This window comes from Coregonus clupeaformis, chromosome 13, assembly GCF_020615455.1.
Source record: "Coregonus clupeaformis isolate EN_2021a chromosome 13, ASM2061545v1, whole genome shotgun sequence".
Classification (NCBI taxonomy): domain Eukaryota; kingdom Metazoa; phylum Chordata; class Actinopteri; order Salmoniformes; family Salmonidae; genus Coregonus; species Coregonus clupeaformis.
In genome coordinates, this window is record NC_059204.1 from 54,886,523 (window position 1) to 54,912,322 (window position 25,800).

General features: G+C 42.1%; 1 protein-coding gene across 4 annotated transcripts in view; it reads right to left on the bottom strand.

Moving 5' to 3' along the window:
- Window positions 1-25,800, bottom strand: part of LOC121579760 (rap1 GTPase-activating protein 2) — an 87,616-nt gene that overhangs the window by 555 nt on the left and 61,261 nt on the right. The window contains exons 14-24 of one of the 4 annotated variants that reach the window (XM_041894627.1): window positions 6,492-6,647; window positions 2,662-2,733; window positions 2,321-2,407; window positions 1,922-2,065; window positions 1,686-1,793; window positions 1,399-1,499; window positions 1,134-1,238; window positions 796-916; window positions 413-515; window positions 211-281; window positions 77-119 (exon numbers count right to left, since the gene is read on the bottom strand). In XM_041894627.1, coding sequence (XP_041750561.1) covers window positions 111-119; window positions 211-281; window positions 413-515; window positions 796-916; window positions 1,134-1,238; window positions 1,399-1,499; window positions 1,686-1,793; window positions 1,922-2,065; window positions 2,321-2,407; window positions 2,662-2,733; window positions 6,492-6,647 — 1,077 coding nt within the window. In that variant the 3' untranslated portion in view covers window positions 77-110. Of the gene's footprint in view, window positions 1-76; window positions 120-210; window positions 282-412; window positions 516-795; window positions 917-1,133; window positions 1,239-1,398; window positions 1,500-1,685; window positions 1,794-1,921; window positions 2,066-2,320; window positions 2,408-2,661; window positions 2,734-6,491; window positions 6,648-25,800 lie in introns of those variants that run through there. The other 3 variants (XM_041894626.1, XR_006002948.1, XR_006002947.1) reach the window with 3 other exon arrangements.

A 25,800-nucleotide genomic window follows, 5' to 3' on the forward strand; every position in this document is an offset into this window, starting at 1 on the left:
GGGGAAAAATGAGAAACAACAGAGTGAGAAACAAATTAAAATACAACATATTTCAATTCACAAGAGCCTCCCTCACCTGTTTAATCTCTCTTTCATCCCTAGTTTCTCACCTAGTGTCCCTGTTAGAAAGACAGGAGGGGCTGGTGACACACACAGGTTCTCTCTCTCTCACACACACACAACATTCATACTCAGAGGGACAATACTTACTGCTGCAGAGTGACTCAATTTGTCAAAACGGAACTTCAAGTTGGACCTAGGAGAGCTCTTATTCTTTAACTCTAGATTGAAAAGAGAAACAAAACAAGCATTTATAAACAAACCTTTCCTCTGATGTAATGACTAAGAAATAATTACGTTCAGTTAGAAAAGTATGATTATTAAAAGCACAGGAAGCTGTTGTCGTGGTTACCTGTGGGGCTGCGGCACATAATGACAGGGGTCCCTGAACTCTGACCTTCAACAGTGAGGGAGGGGCTGTGAACAGAGGGGAACACTGAGGGTGCCAGAGTGTTCTAGAGAAACACATGGGGAGAGATGGAGAGAAGGGATAAAGTGAGAAATACACTGTATAATATAATAATATAATATGCCATTTAGCAGACACTTTTATCTAAAGCGACTTACAGTCATGCGTGCATAATTTTTTTTTGTTTGTGTATGGGTGGTCCCGGGGATCGAACCCACTACCTTGGCGTTACAAGCGCCGTGCTCTACCAGCTGAGCTACAGAGGACCACACTACACACATTCTCATTGAAGCACGCGCACACACACTCAAACAGGTGCCACTCACAGGGTCAGTGTCGGTGGCCTCTCCCTCTCCTGCTGCGCTGCTGAAGCTACTCGTACTAGATGAGGAGCAGCAGACGTTAGTCCTGCTGGCACTGCACTCATTCAACTTTACACTGCTGGGCCTAGAAGGGGGGAGACGTTAGTCCTACTGCTCCCTTTTAACTTTACACTGCTGGGCCTAGAGGGGGGAGACGTTAGTCCTACTGCTCCCTTTTAACTTTACACTGCTGGGCCTAGAAGGGGGGGGGGGGGGAGACGTTAGTCCTACTGCTCCCTTTTAACTTTACACTGCTGGGCCTAGAGAGAGGGAGAGGGGGAGGGAAATACACGCACACACACCTTTCCTTAGGGCAGGCCTCTGGAGAGCTGGGGTTAGAGAGGGTCTCTGACTTCACATCCTGCGTAGGGTGGCCAGTATCAAAGCTTCTCTGGTCACTATGGAGACTGTAAAGGACAAAAGCAGCACTATCATGTAGCTAAATCTTTTTATCTGATTATCCCATTCCTCAGCAAAGAGGTCCTCAATCGACACCCGAAAGGCACCAATACATACATTACATCTATAGATGTGATCTACTGAAGTCTCTGTGTGTTTGTGTCCTACCTGCGATGATTGTGGTTATGTCTCTCTGTCTGGCTGTCTATACTGAGCAGGCGAGGGAAAAGACCAGAGCGACGTTTCACTGGAGACTTAACATTAGTCGCCTGAGAGAGAGAGGAGTAGGGAAGAAGTAGGGGAAAGAGACCAAGATGGGTGAGAAGTTGTAACGGCATTTTATCAATTATAAGCCTCACTGTCCCCCTGTCCTCGCCTTTTTAACCACCCCACCATCCCCACTCCCCCCTACTGTCTCTCCCACCTCCTCAAGCCTTCCCTCACCCCTCCCTCACATCAGAGCTGCTGTGGGGCAGAACCCCTCCACTCAGACTGGTGGGCATGCCACCTCCTCCACCCTTTGCCATCATCTCCATGGAGACACTCCTTCCTCGCATCGCCCTCTGGGGGAGAGAGAGAGAGAGAGAAAAGTGATTCTTGTTCACGCATTAATGAATGCCCTTTTGAGTTAAAATATGTGGAGGTAGGAGAGAGGGAAACATGAAATGAGAGAGAGAGTTGTGTGTGTGACCTTGATGGACTCCAGCAGACCTCCGTGGCCGTGGCCGTTCTCCGCCCGCTCCTCCTCGGGGCCGACGCCCACTCCCAGCATGTGCTGGGTGTGTCTGTAAAGCTCGTCATGTAGACCGTCGAGCAGGGCCGCCCGCGTCCGCTCCTACACACACACACATAAGTAATATAAACCCCATAAAATTCACTTCAATATGTTATACATTTGACCTGAGGTAAAATCTTGACCTTGTGGTCTTAGACTTGAGAGAGACCATTCAAGACAACATAAACACGGTTTTGGCTTGGGTCTGGGGTTGTCCTCCTAGGTTTAGGTGGGTCTGAGACTCCCTCTGTAGTACGCAATGTGCTTAACAGTATATAAAATATAACATTAAAATAACTATTATTTATTACCCACCTCCAGCCTGGCGAATCTGTCACTCTTGTAGCAGGCATTCTCTGCATTGATCAACTTGGTGAGCAGATACTCTCTGAACTCTGGACCCTGGAGGGAGGGACAGAGGGAGAGGCAGAGAGAGAGCGAGAGAGAGCGAGAGAGAGCGAGAGAGAGCGAGAGAGAGCGAGAGAGAGAGAGAGAGAGAGAGAGAGAGAGAGAGAGAGAGAGAAAGAAAGAACAGACAAATTTAACAAATGGTCTCAAAGCCCAGAGCAATTATTCATTAATAGGTAAAAGCTGAAATCTATTTGAATTCTCTCAGAATAGACAGTGTTTCCTAAACCTCGTCAGGCTGCTCTCACCTTTTTAAACACTGCTGGACTGGGGAGGGGTGGGCCAAATGAAGGAACATCCTCTCGGGCAGTGACTGACACCTGTCAATCATAACCATAATGATCAGAGTTGTCGTCATCTGCGTGTGTATGTTAAGTTAGAGAAGGGGTAGACAACTAGATTCAGCCGCGGGCCGATTTTTGTCGGAGCAGATGGTCGAGGGGCCGGAACATAGTTATAATAATTTGTACAATGCAAATTGACCAAAACTAAGCCCAAAAATAAATTGTATTTCAAAATAACAATCATTTCAAACCTTGAATATGATCACGTCTCTTTTTTTTATTCGTGGGAATATTTGGGAACAGTTTTGCTGAATTCCTGGTGATTTTACAATGTTTTGTAACCCAAAACTAACCCCCCCCCAAAAAAACAACAACAACATGTTATTATACACTGCTCAAAAAAATAAAGGGAACACTTAAACAACACAATGTAACTCCAAGTCAATCACACTTCTGTGAAATCAAACTGTCCACTTAGGAAGCAACACTGATTGACAATAAATGTCACATGCTGTTGTGCAAATGGAATAGACAACAGGTGGAAATTATAGGCAATTAGCAAGACACCCCCAATAAAGGACTGGTTTTGCAGGTGGTGACCACAGACCACTTCTCAGTTCCTATGCTTCCTGGCTGATGTTTTGGTCACTTTTGAATGCTGCCGGTGCTTTCACTCTAGTGGTAGCATGAGACGGAGTCTGCAACCCACACAAGTGGCTCAGGTAGTGCAGCTCATCCAGGATGGCACATCAATGCGAGCTGTGGCAAGAAGGTTTGCTGTGTCTGTCAGCGTAGTGTCCAGAGCATGGAGGTGCTACCAGGAAACAGGCCAGTACATCAGGAGACGTGGAGGCCATAGGAGGGCAACAACCCAGCAGCAGGACTGCTACCTCCGCCTTTGTGCAAGGAGGAGCAGGAGGAGCACTGCCAGAGCCCTGCAAAATGACCTCCAGCAGGCCACAAATGTGCATGTGTCTGCTCAAACGGTCAGAAACAGACTCCATGAGGGTGGTATGAGGGCCCGACGTCTACAGGTGGGGGTTGTGCTTACAGCCCAACACCGTGCAGGATGTTTGGCATTTGCCAGAGAACACCAAGATTGGCAAATTCGCCACTGGCGCCCTGTGCTCTTCACAGATGAAAGCAGGTTCACACTGAGCACGTGACAGACGTGACAGAGTCTGGAGACGCCGTGGAGAACGTTCTGCTGCCTGCAACATCCTCCAGCATGACCGGTTTGGCGGTGGGTCAGTCATGGTGTGGGGTGGCATTTCTTTGGGGGGCCGCACAGCCCTCCATGTGCTCGCCAGAGGTAGCCTGACTGCCATTAGGTACCGAGATGAGATCCTCAGACCCCTTGTGAGACCATATGCTGGTGCGGTTGGCCCTGGGTTCCTCCTAATGCAAGACAATGCTAGACCTCATGTGGCTGGAGTGTGTCAGCAGTTCCTGCAAGAGGAAGGCATTGATGCTATGGACTGGCCCACCCGTTCACCAGACCTGAATCCAATTGAGCACATCTGGGACATCATGTCTCGCTCCATCCTCGGATGCTTTAGTCCAGGTCTGGGAGGAGATCCCTCAGGAGACCATCCGCCACCTCATCAGGAGCATGCCCAGGCGTTGTAGGGAGGTCATACAGGCACGTGGAGGCCACACACACTACTGAGACTCATTTTGACTTGTTTTAAGGACATTACATCAAAGTTGGATCAGCCTGTAGTGTGGTTTTCCACTTTAATTTTGAGGGTGACTCTAAATCCAGACCTCCATGGGTTGATAAATTTGATTTCCATTGATAATTTTTGTGTGATTTTGTTGTCAGCACAATCAACTATGTAAAGAAAAAAGTATTTAATAAGATTATTTCATTCATTCAGATCTAGGATGTGTTATTTTAGTGTTCCCTTTATTTTTTTGAGCAGTGTATATACACTACCGTTCAAAAGTTTGGGGTCACTTAGAAATGTTGTTAGGCCTACTGCTGCTAGGTAGCTCTCTCTCTCTGCTCTCCCCCTCCCCTCTGTCTGTTCTTAATTGCAGGAGTGAAGTCTGGTGTGCGGGAGTCAGGGTTCCAGCTGCAGCTCATTCACCATAATCACCTCAGCCTTAAAGACCCGGTCAAACTTGCCACTCATCGTCAGATCATAGTCAAGACGACCATGTTAGTCTCGCTGCTGACTCAACCTGCTTGTTTTCGCTCTTTGTGTTTTTGGCCAGTTCTATTTATATTTATCCTGTGCCACAGATTATTGGAACCTGACTCCTGCCTCCGCTTCACTCCTGCCACCACCATCCTGCTTTCCACTACTGGACCTCACATTTGGACTCACCACGGACACTAGGACGTTACGGTACCACTCCTGCTCAGAACCCTGGATCTGTTACCCTCCCTGTAGACCTGGACTTGCTCTCCCCCTATTTTTGGAAACCTGGACAATTTAACTTTGAAATAAACCTGTTAAACCTTCTCTGGCTCGGTGTAGTTGTCTGCATTTGGGTTCATATTCAGTTTAAATTGTGACAAATGTCCTTGTTTTCGAAAGAAAAGCCATTTTTTGTCCATTAAAATAACATCAAATTGATCAGAAATACAGTGTAGACATTGTTAATGTTGTGAATGGCTATTGTAGCTAGAAACGGCTGATATTTATCTACATAGGCGCACAGAGGCCCATTATCAGCAACCATCAGTCCTGTGTTCCAATGGCACGTTGTGTTTGCTAATCCAAGTTTATCATTTTAAATGGCTAATTGATCATTAGAAAACCCTTTTGCAATTATGTTAGCACAGCTGAAAACTGTTGTGCTGATTAAAGAAGCTATAAAACTGGCCTTCTTGAGACTAGTTGAGTATCTGGAGCATCAGCAATTGTGGGTTCGATTACAGGCTCAAAATGGCCAGAAACAAATAACTTTCTTCTGAAACTCGTCAGTCTATTCTTGTTCTGAGAAATGAAGGCTATTCTATGTGAGAAATTACCAAGAAACTGAAGATCTCGTACAATGCTGTGTACTACTCCCTTCACAGAACAGCGCAAACTGGCTCTAACCAGAATAGAAAGAGGAGTGGGAGGCCCCGGTGCACAACTGAGCAAGAGGACAAATACATTTGAGTGTGTAGTTTGAGAAACAGACGCCTCACTGGTCCTCAACTGGCAGCTTCATTAAATAGTACCCACAAAACACCAGTCTCAATGTCAACAGTGAAGAGGCGACTCCGGGATGCTGACCTTCTAGGCAGAGTTGCAAAGAAAAAGCCATATCTCAGACTGGCCAATAAAAAGAAAAGCAGTCTGAGATATGGCTTTTTCTTTGCAACTCAAGCCTTTAATCGAACCCACAATTGCTAATGCTCCAGTTTTATTGCTTCTTTAAATCAGCACAACAGTTTTCAGCTGTGCTAACATAATTGCAAAAGGGTTTTCTAATGATCAATTAGCCTTTTAAAATGATAAACTTGGATTAGCAAACACAACGTGCCATTGGAACACAGGACTGATGGTTGCTGATAATGGGCCTCTGTACGCCTATGTAGATATTCCATTATAAATCAGCCGTTTCCAGCTACAATAGCCATTTACAACATTAATAATGTCTACACTGTATTTCTGATCAATTTGATGTTATTTTAATGGACAAAAAAATGGCTTTTCTTTCGAAAACAAGGACATTTCTAAGTGACCCCAAACTTTTGAACGGTAGTGTATGTTTTTAAATATATATTTTGGGGGTCCAAAAATATTACTTGCGGGCCAACCCTGGGTAAGAGTGTGTGTGTGTGTGTTCAGTACCTTGTAGGTGGTGTGTTGGGTACAGGGGTTGTCCACCTGCACCAGTATGAAGGCGTGGAGGAAGTTTGAGGCAATCATGTCTGCTACGAAGGGTGTGGCCTCTTCCTGGAACACCACTCCTACGATGTCATTTCCTATGTGTCGCTTCCTCTGGAGCTGTGGGGGCGGGGTTACTCTCATCAATTTCTATTTCATAAAAAGTTACAAACCAATGTTTTGGTAGCAAGCTACTACCTTTGTTAGGGTTCTCTTTCAAATACTTGTTTCGATGTATCACGTGGGGGTTACTCGCCTACTCTCTCTGAAGTTTTATTAAAAGCGTATGTTGGAGACATGTGACCCTCACTTCCATAAAAGGAGCCACTCTCCCGCCCTCTGGTTATTCTCACTTCTCTTCCTCACGAAGAGTGTCACTCACTACTCTAGCTCTCTAGACCTACACTCTCCTGGATACCTGTTTGCCTGCTTAATCTGCTCAGATGCGAACCTTGAAGGATATCGCTGCCGAGCGTAGGTCTTCAGACCCTGTCGAGAGGGCTGACATGTCTTTTTGTGTTAGATACTACGCTGTGTACAGACCCCCCGCGCACTCAACGTCGTCAAGATACATCGAGTTTCCTTGTAGGCCTATTTGGCGGGGAAACTGTGAAGCCAGCTGTAGCATATTGCCTGTTTCTGAGTCATGTATTAAAGAATGTGAAACAATGTGTCTGTTTGCTGCTTTTCATTAAGTAAGGTAGCTGTTCTTTATATGGCCTAAAGTAAATCTGTTCATATGGCCAGAATAGTATCTATAGGCTATAGCATACCAAATTTTGATCAGTTATGAAAATAAAACAGTTAATGCGAAAAACATTGATTTGGTAAAAGAGACAAAAAAACTGCTATTTTTCACATGACTATATAAATCGAAACATTGTGATTTTAGAGAGACAATGTAACAATAACCTATGATTAAGGGGACTTCAGTCAATCTGTCACTGGGCTCTCACCATTATCATCATCATCATCATCATTATTAGGCTATTCCCATAATTAAAATTCAATCAAGTCACATGCACAATGCTCTGGGAGAAAAAAAGTGTTCTGACTGTATAACATTTTAAAATCAAATTGCGGGGAAAACACAACTCTCCTGTTGTCACAGATGGAGAGAAGATGTTCTCAGCTTTCTGTTGGTATACTTTTTATTTCTCAACTAAAAATGCTGAGCTCAATAGCAACTATTTTACAGACAAGATATTTGATATGGCTTTGAGATACAGAGCGCACAAAATGCTCATTAGTCATTACGAGTGCATAGGACTCATAGGGCGGTAGGCAATCATTTTTTTACATTAAATGTTCTGTTAGATTAAAACAATTCCATATGTTAGAGTGATGGAGATTTTTTTGGGGGGTGTGACCAAAATCATGGGCTGGTGCCACCAACTGAAAAACGTTGTCTGAAAATGTTCGTCTGGAGCCTGCTACAAGGGGAATGTCCTCCGTATTGACACGTTTTTATTTTGTAATGGACAAAGATGACAAGAACGTTGACGCGGCCAAATGCAGGCTACTGTGCAACTCGCTATTCAGGTAGGAAATATTGGAACTTTAATGTTTTTATTTGTTAATATTTTTAAATAATTTGATTTATTATTATTATTATTGTATATCATTGTTATTATTGTATGCCTATTTATTAATCTAATTCATCTAGTTATTTAAATATGCTAAACGTGTTTTGTTTCATTCTGTTGAGACATTTTTGTTGGCTAAATTAAGTTTGATCGGTCTTTTTAATTGTGCTCCATATTTAGATTAAGATTATAAGTAGGGGAGACCAGGTTCTAACATAGGATAGTTGTAACACTCAATATTTTCAATCAGGAACAAGCTAGAATCATGATTTTGAGGTAAGAAAGAAAATGTTTTGACCAAATTCGTTTTTGTGATGGCATCATCTGCTTTGTAGTTAGATTCACTAAACTTATGAGGTTTATAACAAGTGTGTGTAGATATACACTGAGTATTTTAAAAAACGAAGAACACCTGCTCTTTCCATGACATAGACTGACCAGGTGAATACAGGTGAAAGCTATGAAACCTTATTGATGTCACTTGCTAAATCCACTTCAATCAGTATAGATGAAGGGGAGGAAACAGGTTAAAGAAGGATTTTTAAGCTTTGAGACAATTGAGACATGGATTGTTTGTGTGCCATTCAGAGGGTGAATGGGCAAAACAAAATATTTAAGTGCCTTTAAACAGGGTATGGTAGTAGGTGCCAGGTGCACCGGTTTGTGTCAAGAACTGCAACGCTGCTGGGCTTTTCATGCTCAACAGTTTCCCGTGTGTATCAAGAATGGTCCACCACCCAAAGAACATCCAGCCAACTTTACACAACTGTGGGAAGCATTAGCGTCAACATGGGCCAGCATCCCTGTGGAACGCTTTCAACACCTTGTAGAATCCATGCCCCAACGAATTGAGGCTGTTATGATGGCAAAAGGGGGGGGGGGGTGCAGCTCAATATTAGGAAGGTGTTCTTAATGTTTTGTACATTCAGTGTATTTGATGTAAGTTAGCAATGCTCAAAATTGTAGCTAAAATTGAAGCTATAGAAATCAAATATGGATGGTGTTAAGAGATAGATGGGTGGTGTTGAATGGAGTTGAAGGATGGGACTAATAACAACAACTAATAACAACAAGATAACTAATGTAAAGCATACTGTGTCCATAATAAGTATATAGGTTATTGATTGAGAGCTTTTGTGAAAGAGCACAGTTAGAAAGATATGGCATATAGAAGCAAACCGGATGGACATCATGGAAATGATCGGAGAGGTTGAGGGTAGAGGAAGTTCAGGAGAAAAAACAAATAAAATAGAATTATTGTAGAATTGACTCTGTCCATAAAATGTATATAGTATGTATAATCTGGAAGTAGAGGCCTAAGCATTGTTGTTCACTAGTTTACTCCAATTAGGGAAGGGGTGGTGGGGTTGGAAAGTAATAAAGGGAAATATATATTTTTAAAGGATGTGTATATATGTATGTATATGTATTTATATGTATGTGTATGTATGTATGTATATGTATATATATACAGTTGAAGTCGGAAGTTTACGTACACCTTAGCCAAATACATTTAAACTCAGTTTTTCACAATTCCTGACATTTAATCCTAGTAAAATGCCCTGTCTTAAGTCAGTTAGGATCACCACTTTATTTTAAGAATGTGAAATGTCAGAATAATAGTAGAGAGAATTATTTATTTCAGCTTTTATTTCTTTCATCACATTCCCAGTGGGTCAGAAGTTGACATACACTCAATTAGTATTTGGTAGCATTGCCTTTCAATTGTTTAACTTGGGTCAAACGTTTTGGGTAATCTTCCACAAGCTTCCCACAATAAGTTGGGTGAATTTTGGCCCATTCCTCCTGACAGAGCTGGTGTAACTGAGTCAGGTTTGTAGGCCTCCTTGCTCGCACACGCTTTTTTAGTTCTGCCCACAAATGTTCTATAAGATTGAGGTCAGGGCTTTGTGATGGCCACTCCAATACCTTGACTTTGTTGTCCTTAAGCCATTTTGCCACAACTTTGGAAGTATGCTTGGAGTCATTGTCCATTTGGAAGACCCATTTGCGACCAAGCTTTAACTTCCTGACTGATGTCTTGAGATGTTGCTTCAATATATCCACATAATTTTCCTTCCTCATGATGCCATTTATTTTGTGAAGTGCACCAGTCCCTCCTGCAGCAAAGCACCCCCACAGCATGATGCTGTCACCCCCGTGCTTCACGGTTGGGATGGTGTTCTTCGGCTTGCAAGCATCCCCCATTTTCCTCCAAACATAACGATGGTCATTATGGCCAAACAGTTCTATTTTTGTTTCATCAGACCAGAGGACATTTCTCCAATCTTTGTCCCCATGTGCAGTTGCAAACCGTAGTCTGTCTTTCTTATGGCGGTTTTGGAGCAGTGGCTTCTTCCTTGCTGAGCGGCCTTTCCAGGTTATGTCGATATAGGACTCGTTTTACTATGGATATAGATACTTTTGTACCAGTTTCCTACAGCATCTTCACAAGGTCCTTTGCTGTTGTTCTGGGATTGATTTGCACTTTACGCACCAAAGTACGTTCATCTCTAGGAGACAGAACGCGTCTCCTTCCTGAGCGGTATGACAGCTGCCTGGTCCCATGGTGTTAATACTTGCGTACTATTGTTTCTACAGATGAACGTGGTACCTTCAGGCGTTTGGAAATTGCTCCCAAGGATAAACCAGACTTGTGGAGGTCTACAATTTTTTTCTGAGGTCTTGGCTGATTTATTTTGATTTTCCCATGATGTCAAGCAAAGAGTTTGAAGGTAGGCCTTGAAATACATTCACAGGTATACCTCCAATTTACTCAAATGATGTAAATTAGCCTATCAGAAGCTTCTAAAGCCATTACATAATTTTCTGGAATTTTCCAAGCTGTTTAAAGGAACAATCAACTTAGTGTATGTAAACTTCTGAACCACTGGAATTGTGATACAGTGAATTATAAGTGAAATAATCTGTCTGTAAACAATTGTTGGAAAAATTACTTGTGTCATGCACAAAGTAGATGTCCTAAACGACTTGCCAAGACTATAGTTCGTTAACAAGAAATTTGTAGAGTGGTTGAAAAACGAGTTTGAATGACTCCAACCTAAGTGTATGTAAACTTCCGACTTCAACTGTATATATACAGTGGGGAGAACAAGTATTTGATACACTGACGATTTTGCAGGTTTTCCTACTTACAAAGCATGTAGAGGTCTATAATTTTTTATCATAGGTACACTTCAACTGTGAGAGACGGAATCTAAAACAAAAAACCAGAAAATCACATTGTATGATTTTTAAGTAATTAATTTGCATTTTATTGCATGACATAAGTATTTGATCACCTACCAACCAGTAAGAATTCCGGCTCTCTCTGTTCATTTTTCTTTAAGAAGCCCTCCTGTTCTCCACTCATTACCTGTATTAACTGCACCTGTTTGAACTTGTTACCTGTATAAAAGACACCTGTTCACACACTCAATCAAACAGACTCCAACCTCTCCACAATGGCCAAGACCAGAGAGCTGTGTAAGGACATCAGGGATAAAATTGTAGACCTGCACAAGGCTGGGATGGGCTACAGGACAATAGGCAAGCAGCTTGGTGAGAAGGCAACAACTGTTGGCGCAATTGTTAGAAAATGGAAGAAGTTCAAGATGACGGTCAATCACCCTCGGTCTGGGGCTCCATGCAAGATCTCACCTCGTGGGGCATTAATGATCATGAGGAAGGTGAGGGATCAGCCCAGAACTACACGGCAGGACCTGGTCAATGACCTGAAGAGAGCTGGGACCACAGTCTCAAAGAAAACCATTAGTAACACACTACGCCGTCATGGATTAAAATCCTGCAGTGCACGCAAGGTCCCCCTGCTCAAGCCAGCGTATGTCCAGGCCCGTCTGAAGTTTGCCAATGACCCTGGATGATCCAGAGGAGGAATGGGAGAAGGTCATGTGGTCTGATGAGACAAAAATAGAGCGAGAGAGAGGGAGAAAGCGAGAGAGAGGGGGGAGGGAGGGAGAGGGAGAGGGAGAGGGAGAGGGAGAGGGAGAGGGAGAGGGAGAGGGAGAGGGAGAGGGAGAGGGAGAGGGAGAGGGAGGGGGAGGGATGGAGAGGGAGAGGGAGAGGGAGAGAGAGAGAGAGGGGGAGGGAGAGGGAGTGGGAGAGAGGGGAGAGGGAGTGGGAGAGAGGGGGGAGGGAGAGGGAGAGAGAGAGAGGAAGGGAGGGAGAGAGGGAAAATGAGAGGGAAAGAGAGAGAGGGGGAGGGAAAATTAGAGGGAAAGAGAGAGAGGGGGGGAGAGGGAGAGGGAGAGGTAGCGAGAGAGAGAGAGAGGGGGGAGGGAGGGAGGGAGAGGGGGAGGGAGGGAGAGGGAGAGGGAGAGGGAGAGGGAGAGGGAGAGGGAGAGGGAGAGGGTCATGTGGTCTGATGAGACAAAAATAGAGCTTTTTGGTCTAAACTCCACTCGCCGTGTTTGTAGGAAGAAGAAGGATGAGTACAACCCCAAGAACACCATCCCAACCGTGAAGCATGGAGGTGGAAACATCATTCTTTGGGGATACTTTTCTGTAAAGGGGACAGAACGACTGCACCGTATTGAGGGGAGGATGGATGGGGCCATGTATCGCGAGATCTTGGCCAACAACAACCTTCCCTCAGTAAGAGCATTGAAGATGGGTCGTGGCTGGGTCTTCCAGCATGACAACGACCCGAAACACACAGCCAGGGCAACTAAGGAGTGGCTCCGTAAGAAGCATCTCAAGGTCCTGGAGTGACCTAGCCAGTCTCCAGACCTGAACCCAATAGAAAATCTTTGGAGGGAGCTGAAAGCCTTATTGCCCAGCGACAGCCCCGAAACCTGAAGGATCTGGAGAGGGTCTGTATGGAGGAGTGGGCCAAAATCCCTGCTGCAGTGTGTGCAAACCTGGTCAAGACCTACAGGAAACGTATGATCTCTGTAATTGCAAACAAAGGTTTCTGTACCAAATATTAAAGTTCTGCTTTTCTGATGTATCAAATACTTATGTCATGCAATAAAATGCAAATTAATTACTTAAAAATCATACAATGTGATTTTCTGGATTTTTGTTTTAGATTCCATCTCTCACAGTTGAAGTGTACCTATGATAAAAATTACAGACCTCTACATGCTTTGTAAGTAGGAAAATCAGCAAAATCGGCAGTGTATCAAATACTTGTTCTCCCCACTGTATGTATATATATATATATATATATATATATATATATATATATATATATATATATATTTGCAAGAAAAAACACATATGGGGGATTGGAAGTGATGCAGACAATTACATTGATGGAAGTTACAATCTATCTGCAATATTAAAGCTGATCTACCCCCTAAAAAAAATATATATATATTTTTAAGCCTTAGGTCACCATGTGCCAAGCGTCGACTGGAGTGGTGTAAAGCTCGCTGCCATCAGACTCTGGTGCAGTGGAAATGCGTTCTCTGGAGTGATGATTCACATTTCACCTTCTGGTAGTCCGACGGACAAATCTGGGTTTGGCGGATTCCAGGAGAACGCTACCTGCCCCAATGCATAGTGCCAACTGTAAAGTTTGATAGAGGAGGAATAACGGTCTGTGGCTGTTTTTCATGGTTTGGGCTAGGCCCCTTAGTTCCAGTAAAGGGATATCTTAATGCTACAGCATACAATGACATTCTAGACGATTCTGTGCTTCCAACTTTGTGGTAACAGTTTGGGGAAGGCCCTTTCCTGTTTCAGCATGACAATGCTCCCGTGCACAAGGTGAGGTCCATACAGAAATGGTTTGTTGAGATCGGTGTGGAAGAACTTGACTGGCCTGCACAAAGCCCTGACCTCAACCCCATCGAACGCCTTTGGGATAAATTGGAACGCCGACTGCGAGCCAGGCCTAATCGCCCAACATCAGTGCCCAACCTCACTAATGCTCGTGGCTGAATGGAAGCAAGTCCCCACAGCAATGTTCCAACATCTAGTGGAAAGCCTTCCCATAAGAGTGGAGGCTGTTATAGCAGCAAAGGGGGGACCAACTCCATATTAATGCCCATGATTTTGGAATGAGATGTTTGTCGAGCAGGTGTCCACATACTCTTGGCCATGTAGTGTATCTTGATTAGATAAGTATTCAACTCCCTGAGTCAATGCATGTTACAATCACCTATGGCAGTGATTACAGCTGTGAGTCAATCTAATATCTATCTAAGAGCTTTGCACACCTGGATTGCACAATATTTGCACATTATTCTATTTAAAATTCTTCAAGCTCTGTTGTTGGTTATTACTAGACAGCCATTTTCAAGTCTTTTTTTATATTTTATTATTGAATATTAAAACATACATTCTACTTGCAGTGAAGCCGCTCAACATTTACATTACATTCAGTCATCTAACAGACTCCCATCCAGAGTGACCCACAGAAGCAACCAGGGTCAATGCCCTGCTCAAGGGCACGTCGACAGATCTCCCACAAGGTCAAAAATGGGAACCCGAACCAGCGAACTATTAGCCACCGGCCCAAGCTCCCAACCGCCAGGCCACCAGCCCTCCAAGATCCCCCCCACAGTTCCCAGAGAGCTTCCCCACCCCCAAGACCCCCGTCCCACAATGCACCAACAACCAACAAAATGATTAAAAGAGAAAAAAGACAAAGACAAAGGAAAACAGAAAACAACAACGCAAAAAACAAAAGGACAACTGAATATGTTTGAGTACATGTATGGCACTATTTATGTGTGTGTGTGTGAGACAGTGTATGGGCACGTGTGTGCATTTGAATGAATGTGTGTGTACATGCATGTGTACAAACACCTGCGTGGCATCAGCCTCAGGCAAACAGGCATTAGCTGTAGCAACTTTGCCCCTCAGTGTCATTCAAACTTACTTTTTGTTTTGTTTCATTTTGACTATATTTTTTACTTGTATCTTTGACCATCATTCTGTCCCCCGCTCAGCAACTCCACTCCCACTTGTCTCCAATTCCACATCCCAACCCTCAGCTTCCCTCAGCCCATCCCACCTATCTCTGCTGGCCACCCTCTTCGGATTTCTACGCACCATATATCTTTCAACTATGCTGTGATGTTTAACAATTTGAATCTATCTAATCGAATAGAATCCACAGATTGCGAGTTGAAGATAAATACTTTTACTAAGAGTATTAGTATATTAGTAATTGACTGACCAGGTCTCTCCAGATTTCCCAACAATGCTATTTCTAGGGTCAGATTAATGTTATGCTTTAGATTATGTTTTAGATTAATGTTATGCTTTTTCAGCCATTCCTAAACCTGAGACCAGAAACAGGCTACCTGAGGGCATTACCAAAACATATGGTCTATTGATTCTGTATCCTCACAACAAAATCTGCAGAGCTGCAATAATTGTATGCCCCAAATTTTAGCTGAAAAGCACGAAGTCTTGAATCTTGCGTTGTTTTATATATCAACTCATACACCCTGTACCATGGAATCGGTATATCAAAAATCTCTTCCCAACTATTTTGCAGTCTGTATGGCACAGCTGTCAACATCCTGGTCCTCAAATGAAACTGGTATACTTTCCTATTCATGCTATTTTTATTCCTCCGCCAGTTTTGATTGGGCAGACAGACCAGTTTCCTACCTCCTCCCACTGCCACCTGCCTCCTCCATTTTTGGGGTTATGCTGTAATCACTTGGTTGTAATCTTGGACTGAGCAGACCTTCCCATACAATTCTGATAACTCCATGAAAGACATAACTCTACCATTTCAATTTACAATATCATTTAAAAACAAAATACCCTTTTCAAAGATTTTTCCATAAATACAGGTATTTTATCAACCAGCACATTTGAGTTCAGCCATAATGTTTGTTCTATCTTTTCAGGGGGATGAAATTAAAATTGTAACCAGCTCTGCAATGCTTGTTTGAAAAAAAGAGATACTTTGAAAGAGTTTCATTTTCAATTAATGAGACATGGCAATCTCCACAAAGGCAAAAAGGCCTTTTTTAAACAATGGATGAGCTTTTCTTAGTAATCTACTTGAGAACCATTTAGGGTTCAAGTAAAACATTTGTATAAATGAAGCTTTTATAGAGAAAGGTTTAGTGCTTTTATATTTAATAATCTCAACCCACCCAGTTCATATTCATTATATAGATAGGCATGCTTGATCTTGTCTGGTTTAGCGAAATATTTTTTGCTCATATGATTTGAAAAATGTATCATCAGGAGTAGGCAGCGCCATAAGTAAGTGAGTAAACTGAGCTATGACTATGGAGTTAATCAGGGCAATTTTTCCGTAAATAGACAGGTATTTACCTCTCCATGGTTGCAGGATCTTGACTATTCTTACAAGTTTTCTGTTGAAATTCATTGTGGAGAGCTCATTGATATATTTTGTGATATGAATACCAAGTGATAAGATGAGTTTCTCTGGTATTAAGGAAGTCAGGATGCAAGAATACAAATAAACTCTTAGATGGAGATTTGATACAATGTATTTAATTATACGAACCCAGATTCAACATAACAAGCTGCAAGTGAGTTACCTCTTGCTATCAGAATGAGAGACAAAGAGAGATCTCAGTTTATATACTACAAGATAAACAAGTTTTAACCAACATCTGGCAACCATTACTGGAGGACCCTCCCAACCGAGATGGTACCAGCCGGCACCCCAGACGGGACAGTCCCTCTATAACTCATTCTAAGATAAATAACATTGGTTCCTTCATCTGGCTCCCAGAGTGACATGATAAATGGATTGAACACATTCCCAAATCCTGTGTAAACACGTAATATCACCAGGTATGTCTACCGTCAGCCCATTTTATAGGTAAACTTCAGGTTAACGTATTTTATTTTAATTTTATTATCCAATATGTAATATTGTACACTTATCATAATTAGATTCTAGTCCAGAGTCCAGAAAAGTTATATAGATCTTCAATGAGACATTGCAGGGATCTAGCTTGCGGACTTAATATAAAACTTGAGTCATCAGCATACATGGACACCTTTGTTTTTAAGCCTTGGATTTCTAATCCTCTAATGTAGTTATTTGATCTGATTTTATTAGCTAGCATTTCGATGGCCATAACGAATAGATATGGTGACAGTGGAGACCCTTGTTTATCTCCTCTTGACAATTCAAAACTCTGAGAAGTAGCGACTATTTACTATTTTGCAATAAACTACTTTTACACATTTTATAAGAGACTCACCGAAATTGATAAAATCCAGTCTTACTTTATCGAAGGCCTTTTCAAAATCTGCTATAAATACCAGGCCTGGCTTCTTAGATGTTTCATGTTGTTCTATCATTTCTAGTATTGTCGTATATTATCTCCAATGTATTGTCCATGTAAAAATCCTGTCTGATAAGGATGAACAATACCTGGTAAAACCTTTTTAATTCTGAGTGCTATGCATTTCGCTAGTATTTTTGCTTCACAACATTGAAGTGTAAGAGGCCTCCAGATTTTAGATAGACTGGTCTTTATATTTGCCATCTGGGTCTGAAATCAGACATTCCTGCTGAGTACCTGACAGACTACCATTTCTATAGGAGTAGTTAAAACAAGCTAATAATGGAGCATTCAGTATATAAAAAAAGGCTTGATACAGTGCCTTCGGAAAGTATTCAGACCCCTTGACTTTTTGTTACGTTACAGCTTTATTCTAAAATTGATTAAATTTGGGTTTTTTCATCAATCTACACACAATACCCCATAATGACAAAGCAAAAACAGGTGTTTAGAAATTGTTGCTAATTTATTTACTCAGTACTTTTTTGAAGCACCTTTTGCAGCAATTACAGCATTGAGACTTCTTGGGTATGATGCTGCAAACTTGGCACACCTGTATTTGGGGAGTTTCTCCCATTCTTCTCTGCAGATCCTCTCAAGCTCTGTCAGGTATGGTGGGGAGCATTGCTGCACAGCTATTTCCAGGTCTCTCCAGAGATGTTCGATCGGGTTCAAGTCCGGGCTCTGGCTGGGACATAGGACATTCAGAGACTTGTCCCGAAGCCACCCCTGCGGTGTCTTGGCTGTGTGCTTAGGGTCGTTGTCCTGTTGGAAGGTGAACCTTCGCCCCAGTCTGAGGTCCTGAGCGCTCTGGAGCAATGTTTCATCAAGGATCTCTCTATACTTTGCTCCGTTCATCTTTTCCGCGATCCTGACTAGTCTCCCAGTACCTGCCGCTGAAAAACATCCCCACAGCATGATGCTGCCACCACCATGCTTCACCGTAGGGATGATGCCAGGTTTCCTCCAGACGTGACGCTTGGCATTCATGCCAAAGAGTTCAATCTTGGTTTCATCAGACCAGAAAATCTTGTCTCTCATGGTCTGAGAGTCTTTAGGTGCCTTTTGGCAAACTCCAAGCGGGCTGTCATGTGCCTTTTACTGAGGAGTGGCTTCCGTCTGGCCCCGCTACCATAAAGGCCTGATTGGTGGAGTGCTGCAGAGATGGTTGTCCATCTGGATGGTTCTCCCATCTCCACAGAGGAACTCTGGATCTCTGTCAGAGTGACCATCGGGTTCTTGGTCACCTCTCTGACCAAGGCCCTTCTCCCTGATTGCTCAGTTTGGCCGGGCGGCCAGCTCCTGGAAGAGTCTTGGTGGTTCCAAACTTCTTCCATTTAAGAATGATGTTGGCCACTGTGTTCTTGGGGACCTTCAATGCTGCAGAAATGTTTTGGTACCCTTCCCCAGATCTGTGCCTCGACACAATCCTGTCTCGGAGCTCTACGGACAATTCCTTCGACCTCATGTCTTGGTTTTTGCTCTGACATGCACTGTCAACTGTGAGACCTTATATAGACAGGAGTGCACATTTCCAAATCATGCCCAATCAATTGAATTTACCACAGGTGGACTCCAATCAAGTTGTAGAAACATCTCAAGGATGATCAATGGAAACAGGATGCACCTGAGCTCAATTTCAAGTCTCAAAGCAAAGGGGCTGAATACTTATGTAAATAAGGTATGTTTTTTAATTTTAATAAATTTGCAAACATTTCTAAAAACCAGTTTTTGCTTTGTCATTATGGGGTATTGTGTGTAGATTGCTGAGGATTTTTTTTTTTAATACATTTTTGAATAAGGCTGTAGCGTAACAAAATGTGGAAGAAGTCAAGGGGTCTGAATATTTTCCGAAGGCACTGTATACCTCTACCGATATGCCATCAAGCCCTGGGTTTTTTTCCTGACTGAAAGTTTTGAATAGCCTCAAAAAGTTATTCCTCTGTAATTTGGCCTTCGCACTGATCTTTTTGTACATTTGTCAATTTTCAATTGTTTGTATTATTTGGAAAGAATTCCTTACAGTAATCATCATTCAGAGGGTGAGGATGAGCCGGAAAAGAAAACAGCTGCTTAAAATATTTAGCTTCCTCTTTTAAAATATCATTCGGAGAATCATAGATGACTCCGTCTTTAGTAACGAGTTTCTGCAAATTATTTTTGGTAGTGTTCCTTTGTTGTAGGAGCATTTTTCTCCATATTCCATCTAGTTTGCTTTATTTTTGTAATAGATTACATTTGATTGTTCTTTAATAAGTTCCTCCAGTTCTTTTTGTTTTTCCTCTAACTTATTTTGTATCTCTGTAGTACCGTTTTTTTGTTGCTATCTACCTGTACTATTAGTTCATGTATTTCCCTTGTTAGTCTTGTCTCTTTAGACAGAAACTGCTTTTTTATTATTATTGATGAATATTGACTTGAATGACATCTGAAGGTACATTTAAAGATTGATTCATTTACATTGAGTTTGAGTCCTTAGTGGTGAATTTCCACGACAGGTCCATATCTGTATATTTGGTTGTCACACACACACACACAGACGCAGCTGCTTCCATTAAAGGTATTTTATGTGTGGTTCTAAAAAGGGAAGAATAAATACACTCATGAGGATTCATGCATACAATAATGATACACAAGCATAATGAGAAGCCTACATGCAAAGGTAGATAGATGTGTAAACATATGGAATTGTTTTAAGGTGGTCATACCAAGGATCATTTAGCTATTTGATTTAGAATTTTAGGAACCCTTTAGGTATCAGAAAAAAATATTTAATGAAACATTGAATTTGGCCTTACTGCTATTAGCCCATAGAAACGCATTGAATAACAGATTAATACATGGAAAAACAGATAGTAAAAAAATACATCAAAAGGACCTTTGTTTTAAAGTGTCTGTCCTATATCTGAGAGATATAAGAAAGATCAGGAAATTATTATTTAAACAATTAGCCATATTTAACAAATGTTTGGGGGCACTAAACTACTTCCCTATACACTGAGTGTACAAAACATTATAAACACCTGCTCTTTCCATGACAGACTGACCAGGTGAAGGCTATGATCAGGCACATCTGTTTGTGTCAAGAATTGCAACGCTGCTGGGTTTTTCATGGTCAACAGTTTCCCGTGTGTATCAAGAATGAGCCACCACCCATATCGTCATACCGCCCTTCTCTCATCCTGGGATGTATGGTATTACCGGCTTCGTACACAAGGGGGCGCCAAAAAAACACGCAAAATAACCAATTGGGCGTCTATTACCAGAATGGTAACAAAATGAGCACAAGTAATAGAGCATTTCCATGGAGGCTGCTAGCTAAATATACTAATGAGCGGAAACGAAAATAAACAAATTGCAAAGACAGGCTCATAAAGTTATACATATATAGGTAGGAGCTACCGAATGTCATTTTTGGTGAGTTTGGAAATCTACAAGCGAACGTGAACAAGAGACATTGTGCAAATAAACCAAGTTTTGAAGCATGCTTATCTTAAGGAAGAACAGTACTGGCTCTGGAGCAGCATGTGTACACGCTGTGTCTGTGTGGAGTCTGGAGTTGCAAGGGCAACGGGCCTGCCTGCTCTGCTCTGAGAAGATGGAGGAGGAGCAGATGGGCCGAAATGCAAGGAAATCAAAAGATAGCAGTGGCAGCTGTACAGGTAACTCATCCAAAGGGCTTTGACTTCTCAAACATGGCAGAAAGTTAACACAATATGATGCCTGTCACCTTATTAATTCAGCCACTTACTTACTAGCAAGTTAAACTTAGGGTTCACGTTAACGCAGAATTCTTTGCTTTTCATGCAGAAAAAAATAAAAAAAACGCATAAGAAATAACTTGCTGCGTTTTGTAAACGCACAACTAAAATGCTTCTTATTGTGATTTCTGCTGGGCATCAGATTAATTTTGTGCTTCAGTTGCACTTCTCTACTCGGATGAGAATTCACAAACAGGCTTTCTATCAGCAGACAATGCTCTGACTGATATGTAGCTACTTTTATCCGGTACTTCTCTCGGTGTAGCCAGCCTACTTTTCTCTGGTAAAATGCTAGATTCACTTTATGCAAAACATTAGGAAATGTAGCTGACTACATTCTTTCTATGATAAACAGAAATATGATGGCCATGCATCGTTTTGGCAAAAAATACCTTGCTTTTTCATTGTAAGCTCATTTACTTGTGTGGCTGCCAGCCAAATAGCGTTGCACTTCTGTTGTCATCTGCAACTCAATATTAGGAAGGTGTTCTTAATGTTTTGTACACTCAGTGTATACTTCCATCATTTTTTTAAAACTGGTACCGGGCTACCTTCAGACGAGAGTCATCTTTCCATAGAGTGGTCATATTAGTTTTGTAGGCCAAACCGTTCGGAGACGTTTTGGTGAGAAGACGTTTTACAAAAACCGCTTTAGCTCGTCACCTTCCACTGTGGATGTGGAAGGCCGCCATTGGCGGATGTGGTGGATCGAGATGCAGCCCATGCAAAAAAACTGATATCGCTATCTTAAACAGACAGATTTTGATGGGGACTTTTTTTATGATGCTAATTTGATTAATGTGGATGCTACCAAGATTCTGGATAGTCCTGAATAATGATGAGTGAGAAAGTTAGATGCACAAATATCATACCCCCTCTAACCATTACAATAACAGGGGAGGTATGATATTTGTGCGTCTGTAACTTTATCACTCATCATTATTCACAATTCATTCAGGACTATCCGTAATCATGGTAGCAACCACATTAATGTAGAAGTATTTAGAAACGTATTCTATTCTTATTTACAATACAAGTGATTCCAAAATGACACAATACATTATTTAACATTAATTTCTATTGGGCACAAAATAATCTGAAACACAACCGAAACAAACAGCAAATGCATCCAACAAGTTTGTAGAGTCACAAGCTTGATGTAATCATTGCGTGCTAGTATGCTGTGTGGAATATGGGACCAAATATTACACTTTTGAGGTCTTTACAGTTTTTCTCAATTGCTAAAACACTAAACCCTATTGTCTGAACCAAATGCTCAGTTGCCTGAACCCACTGATTGAATCAATCACTCTTTTGGCAAAACCATAAGCACTTTTCACCTGTTTAGACATAACTTGCCAACACATTTTCATTGTGATGCACCCGTGCTGCATAATGGTGAGCACAGGTGACAAAAGTCAAACACAATTAGAGCACAGGTGTCACCACTTGAACACAACAACTCAAAATTGATCACACTTGTGGCTAATGATGTGAGGGAACATATACAGTAAGCCAGTTCAGAGAGCACTGGTTTGTGAGGCCCTACAATGGATAGAAATCTGAGAGGAAGAGTTCGTGTGAGAGGAGGTCGAGGTGGTCGAGGTGGTCAGCGAAGACAAAGAACAGTAATATCTGATGAAATCCGAGCTACTGTGATTGACCATGTTCTTGTCCATGGTATGAGCATGAGGGAGGCTGGACAAAGGGTACAACCAAACATCAGTAGATTCACTGTGTCCACCATAATCCGAAGATTTAGAGAAGAGAACAGGTAATTACCAATTTTTGACATTATAGTACAGTATGTAAATGTTGACAGCAATTACTGTATGACATACTATATACTGTACCATAGTATACTGTAAGTAAATATATGTTTCAGTACATCACTGTACCAATGTACTGTAGTATTGTAATGGAGGGTTGGTCTAACTGTTTGTAGGCCTAGTATTCCATGTATATTTTTTGTAACTCCATGTTCTCTTTTTGTAGAATTGAAAGACTGCCACATGGGGGTGGGAGGACAGGTATGTTCTCCCCACACCAAGAGACCCTAATTGTTGATATGGTCCGTGAGAACAATGCCATTAAACTGAGCGAAAATCAGCAGAAGATCATTGAGGACCATTTACATTTTGAGGGTATCAACAGTGTCAGCCTCTCTACTGTTGATCGTGTCCTCAAGCGCAACAGACTGCGCATGAAACAGCTATACAGAGTGCCCTTTGATCGCAACTCAGACAGAGTCAAAGAGCAAAGATTCCAGTATGTACAGGTTGGCATATATCCAGACACATTCAATGTTGATTACTCTAAGTAGTGATTTACTGTAGTGGCCTAAATCACTTTTTCCGTATCACTTACAAAACTATACATATTTCTACAGAGGGTTTTTCAACTGGATGCAATGGAAAGACCCCATCAATACATCTACATGGATGAAGCTGGGTTTAATCTCACCAAAAGGAGAAGTAGAGGCCGTAATGTGATTGGCCATCGGGCCATTGTTGGTGTTCCTGGTGCTGTAATTGCTAAATGGTTCACCTGATATGGAGTAATTGCTAAATGGTTCACCTGATATGGAGGAAAATGCTACCAAATGAAAGCTGACAGTCTGCACTTTAACCTCATAGTCATTGTATAATTACTAGGACAAGCATGTCACCAGAGAGAGAGAGAGAGAGAGAGAGAGAGAGAGAGAGAGAGAGAGAGAGAGAGAGAGAGACATAAAGGGCCTCATTAAAATGTATGGCACTCTCTCTGGCCTAACTAGGGCTATATGTTATCTGAAGCCATGGCTACACGAGAACAGGCTGGATAGGGCTGGAAAGTTCCAGAAACTACAGTTGGAGTCGCAAGTTTCCATACACTTACAGTTGAAGTCGAAAGTTTACATACACTTAGGTTGGAGTCATTAAAACTTGTTTTTTCAACCACTCCACACATTTCTTGTTAACAAACTATAGTTTTGGCAAGTCGGTTAGGACATCTACTTTGTGCATGACAAGTAATTTTTCCAACAATTGTTTACAGACAGATTGTTTCACTTATAATTCACTGTATCACAATTCCGTTCATCTGTACAAACAATAGTACGCAAGTATAAACACCATGGGACCACGCAGCTGTCATACCGCTCAGGAAGGAGACGAGTTCTGTCTCCTAGAGATGAACGTACTTTTGTGCGAAAAGTGCAAATCAATCCCAGAACAACAGCAAAGGACCTTGTCAAGATGCTGGAGGAAACAGGTACAAAAGTATCTATATCCACAGTACGACAAGTTCTATATCGACATAACCTGAAAGGCCGCTCAGCAAGGAAGAAGCCACTGCTCCAAAACCGCCATAAGAAAGACAGACTACGGTTTGCAACTGCACAAGGGGACAAAGATCGTACCTTTTGGAGAAATGTCCTCTAGTCTGATGAAACAAAAATAGAACTGTTTGGCCATAATGACCATCGTTATGTTTGGAGGAAAAGGGGGAGCTTGCAAGCCGAAGAACACCATCCCAACCATGAAGCATGGGGGTGGCAGCATCATGCTGTGGAGGTGCTTTGCTGCAGGAGGGACTGGTGCACTTCACAAAATAATGGCATCATGAGGAAGGAAAATTATGTGGATATATTGAAGCAACATCTCAAGACATCAGTCAGGAAGTTAAAGCTTGGTCGCAAATGGGCCTTCCAAATGGACAATGACCCCAAGCATACTTCCAAAGTTGTGGCAAAATGGCTTAAGGACAACAAAGTCAAGGTATTGGAGTGGCCATCACAAAGCCCTGACCTCAATCCTATAGAACATTTGTGGGCAGAACTGAAAAAGTGTGTGCGAGCAAGGAGGCCTACAAACCTGACTCAGTTACACCAGCTCTGTCAGGAGGAATGGGCCAAAAGTCACCCAACTTATTGTGGGAAGCTTGTGGAAGGCCGAAATGTTTGACCCAAGTTAAACAATTTAAAGGCAATGCTACCAAATACTAATTGAGTGTATGTAAACTTCTGACCCACTGGGAATGTGATGAAAGAAATAAAAGCTTAAATAAATCACTCTCTACTATTATTCTGACATTTCACATTCTTAAAATAAAGTGGTGATCCAAACTGACCTAAGACAGGGAATTTTTACTAGGATTAAATGTCAGGAATTGTGAAAAACTGAGTTTAAATGTATTTGGCTAAGGTGTATGTAAACTTCCGACTTCAACTGTATATGATGGCAGCCTGCTAATAACAGTAGTGGTAGCATGTGTTATTGACACTTGAACTGGAAACACTTAATACACATGTAGAAATACAGTAGCCTAATGATATGGCAATACAAACGCATGCATGTACAAACACTAGCATTAGCTACAAGCTAACCATAACAAACTTCACTCAAACTCTGAAACCTGACAAGTAGGCCTAGTCTTGCACAGGACAGGCGTTGCACAACACAATATACACAATTCCCAACACTTACATATCAATGGATGCACAACATTTCAGTTAGGAACAACATGTGAAAGTCTGTCAGCAACACAACTATTTGCTTCTCTTGCCATGGCAAAATATGCACTAACTAGAGGTGAGGGGAGGCGGAGTCCTGCAGCGCATTCAAGCGCCCTGATTGGTTGGATGAACAGGGGTGTGAATGGTGACTGACAGGGCTGCCAATCAGGT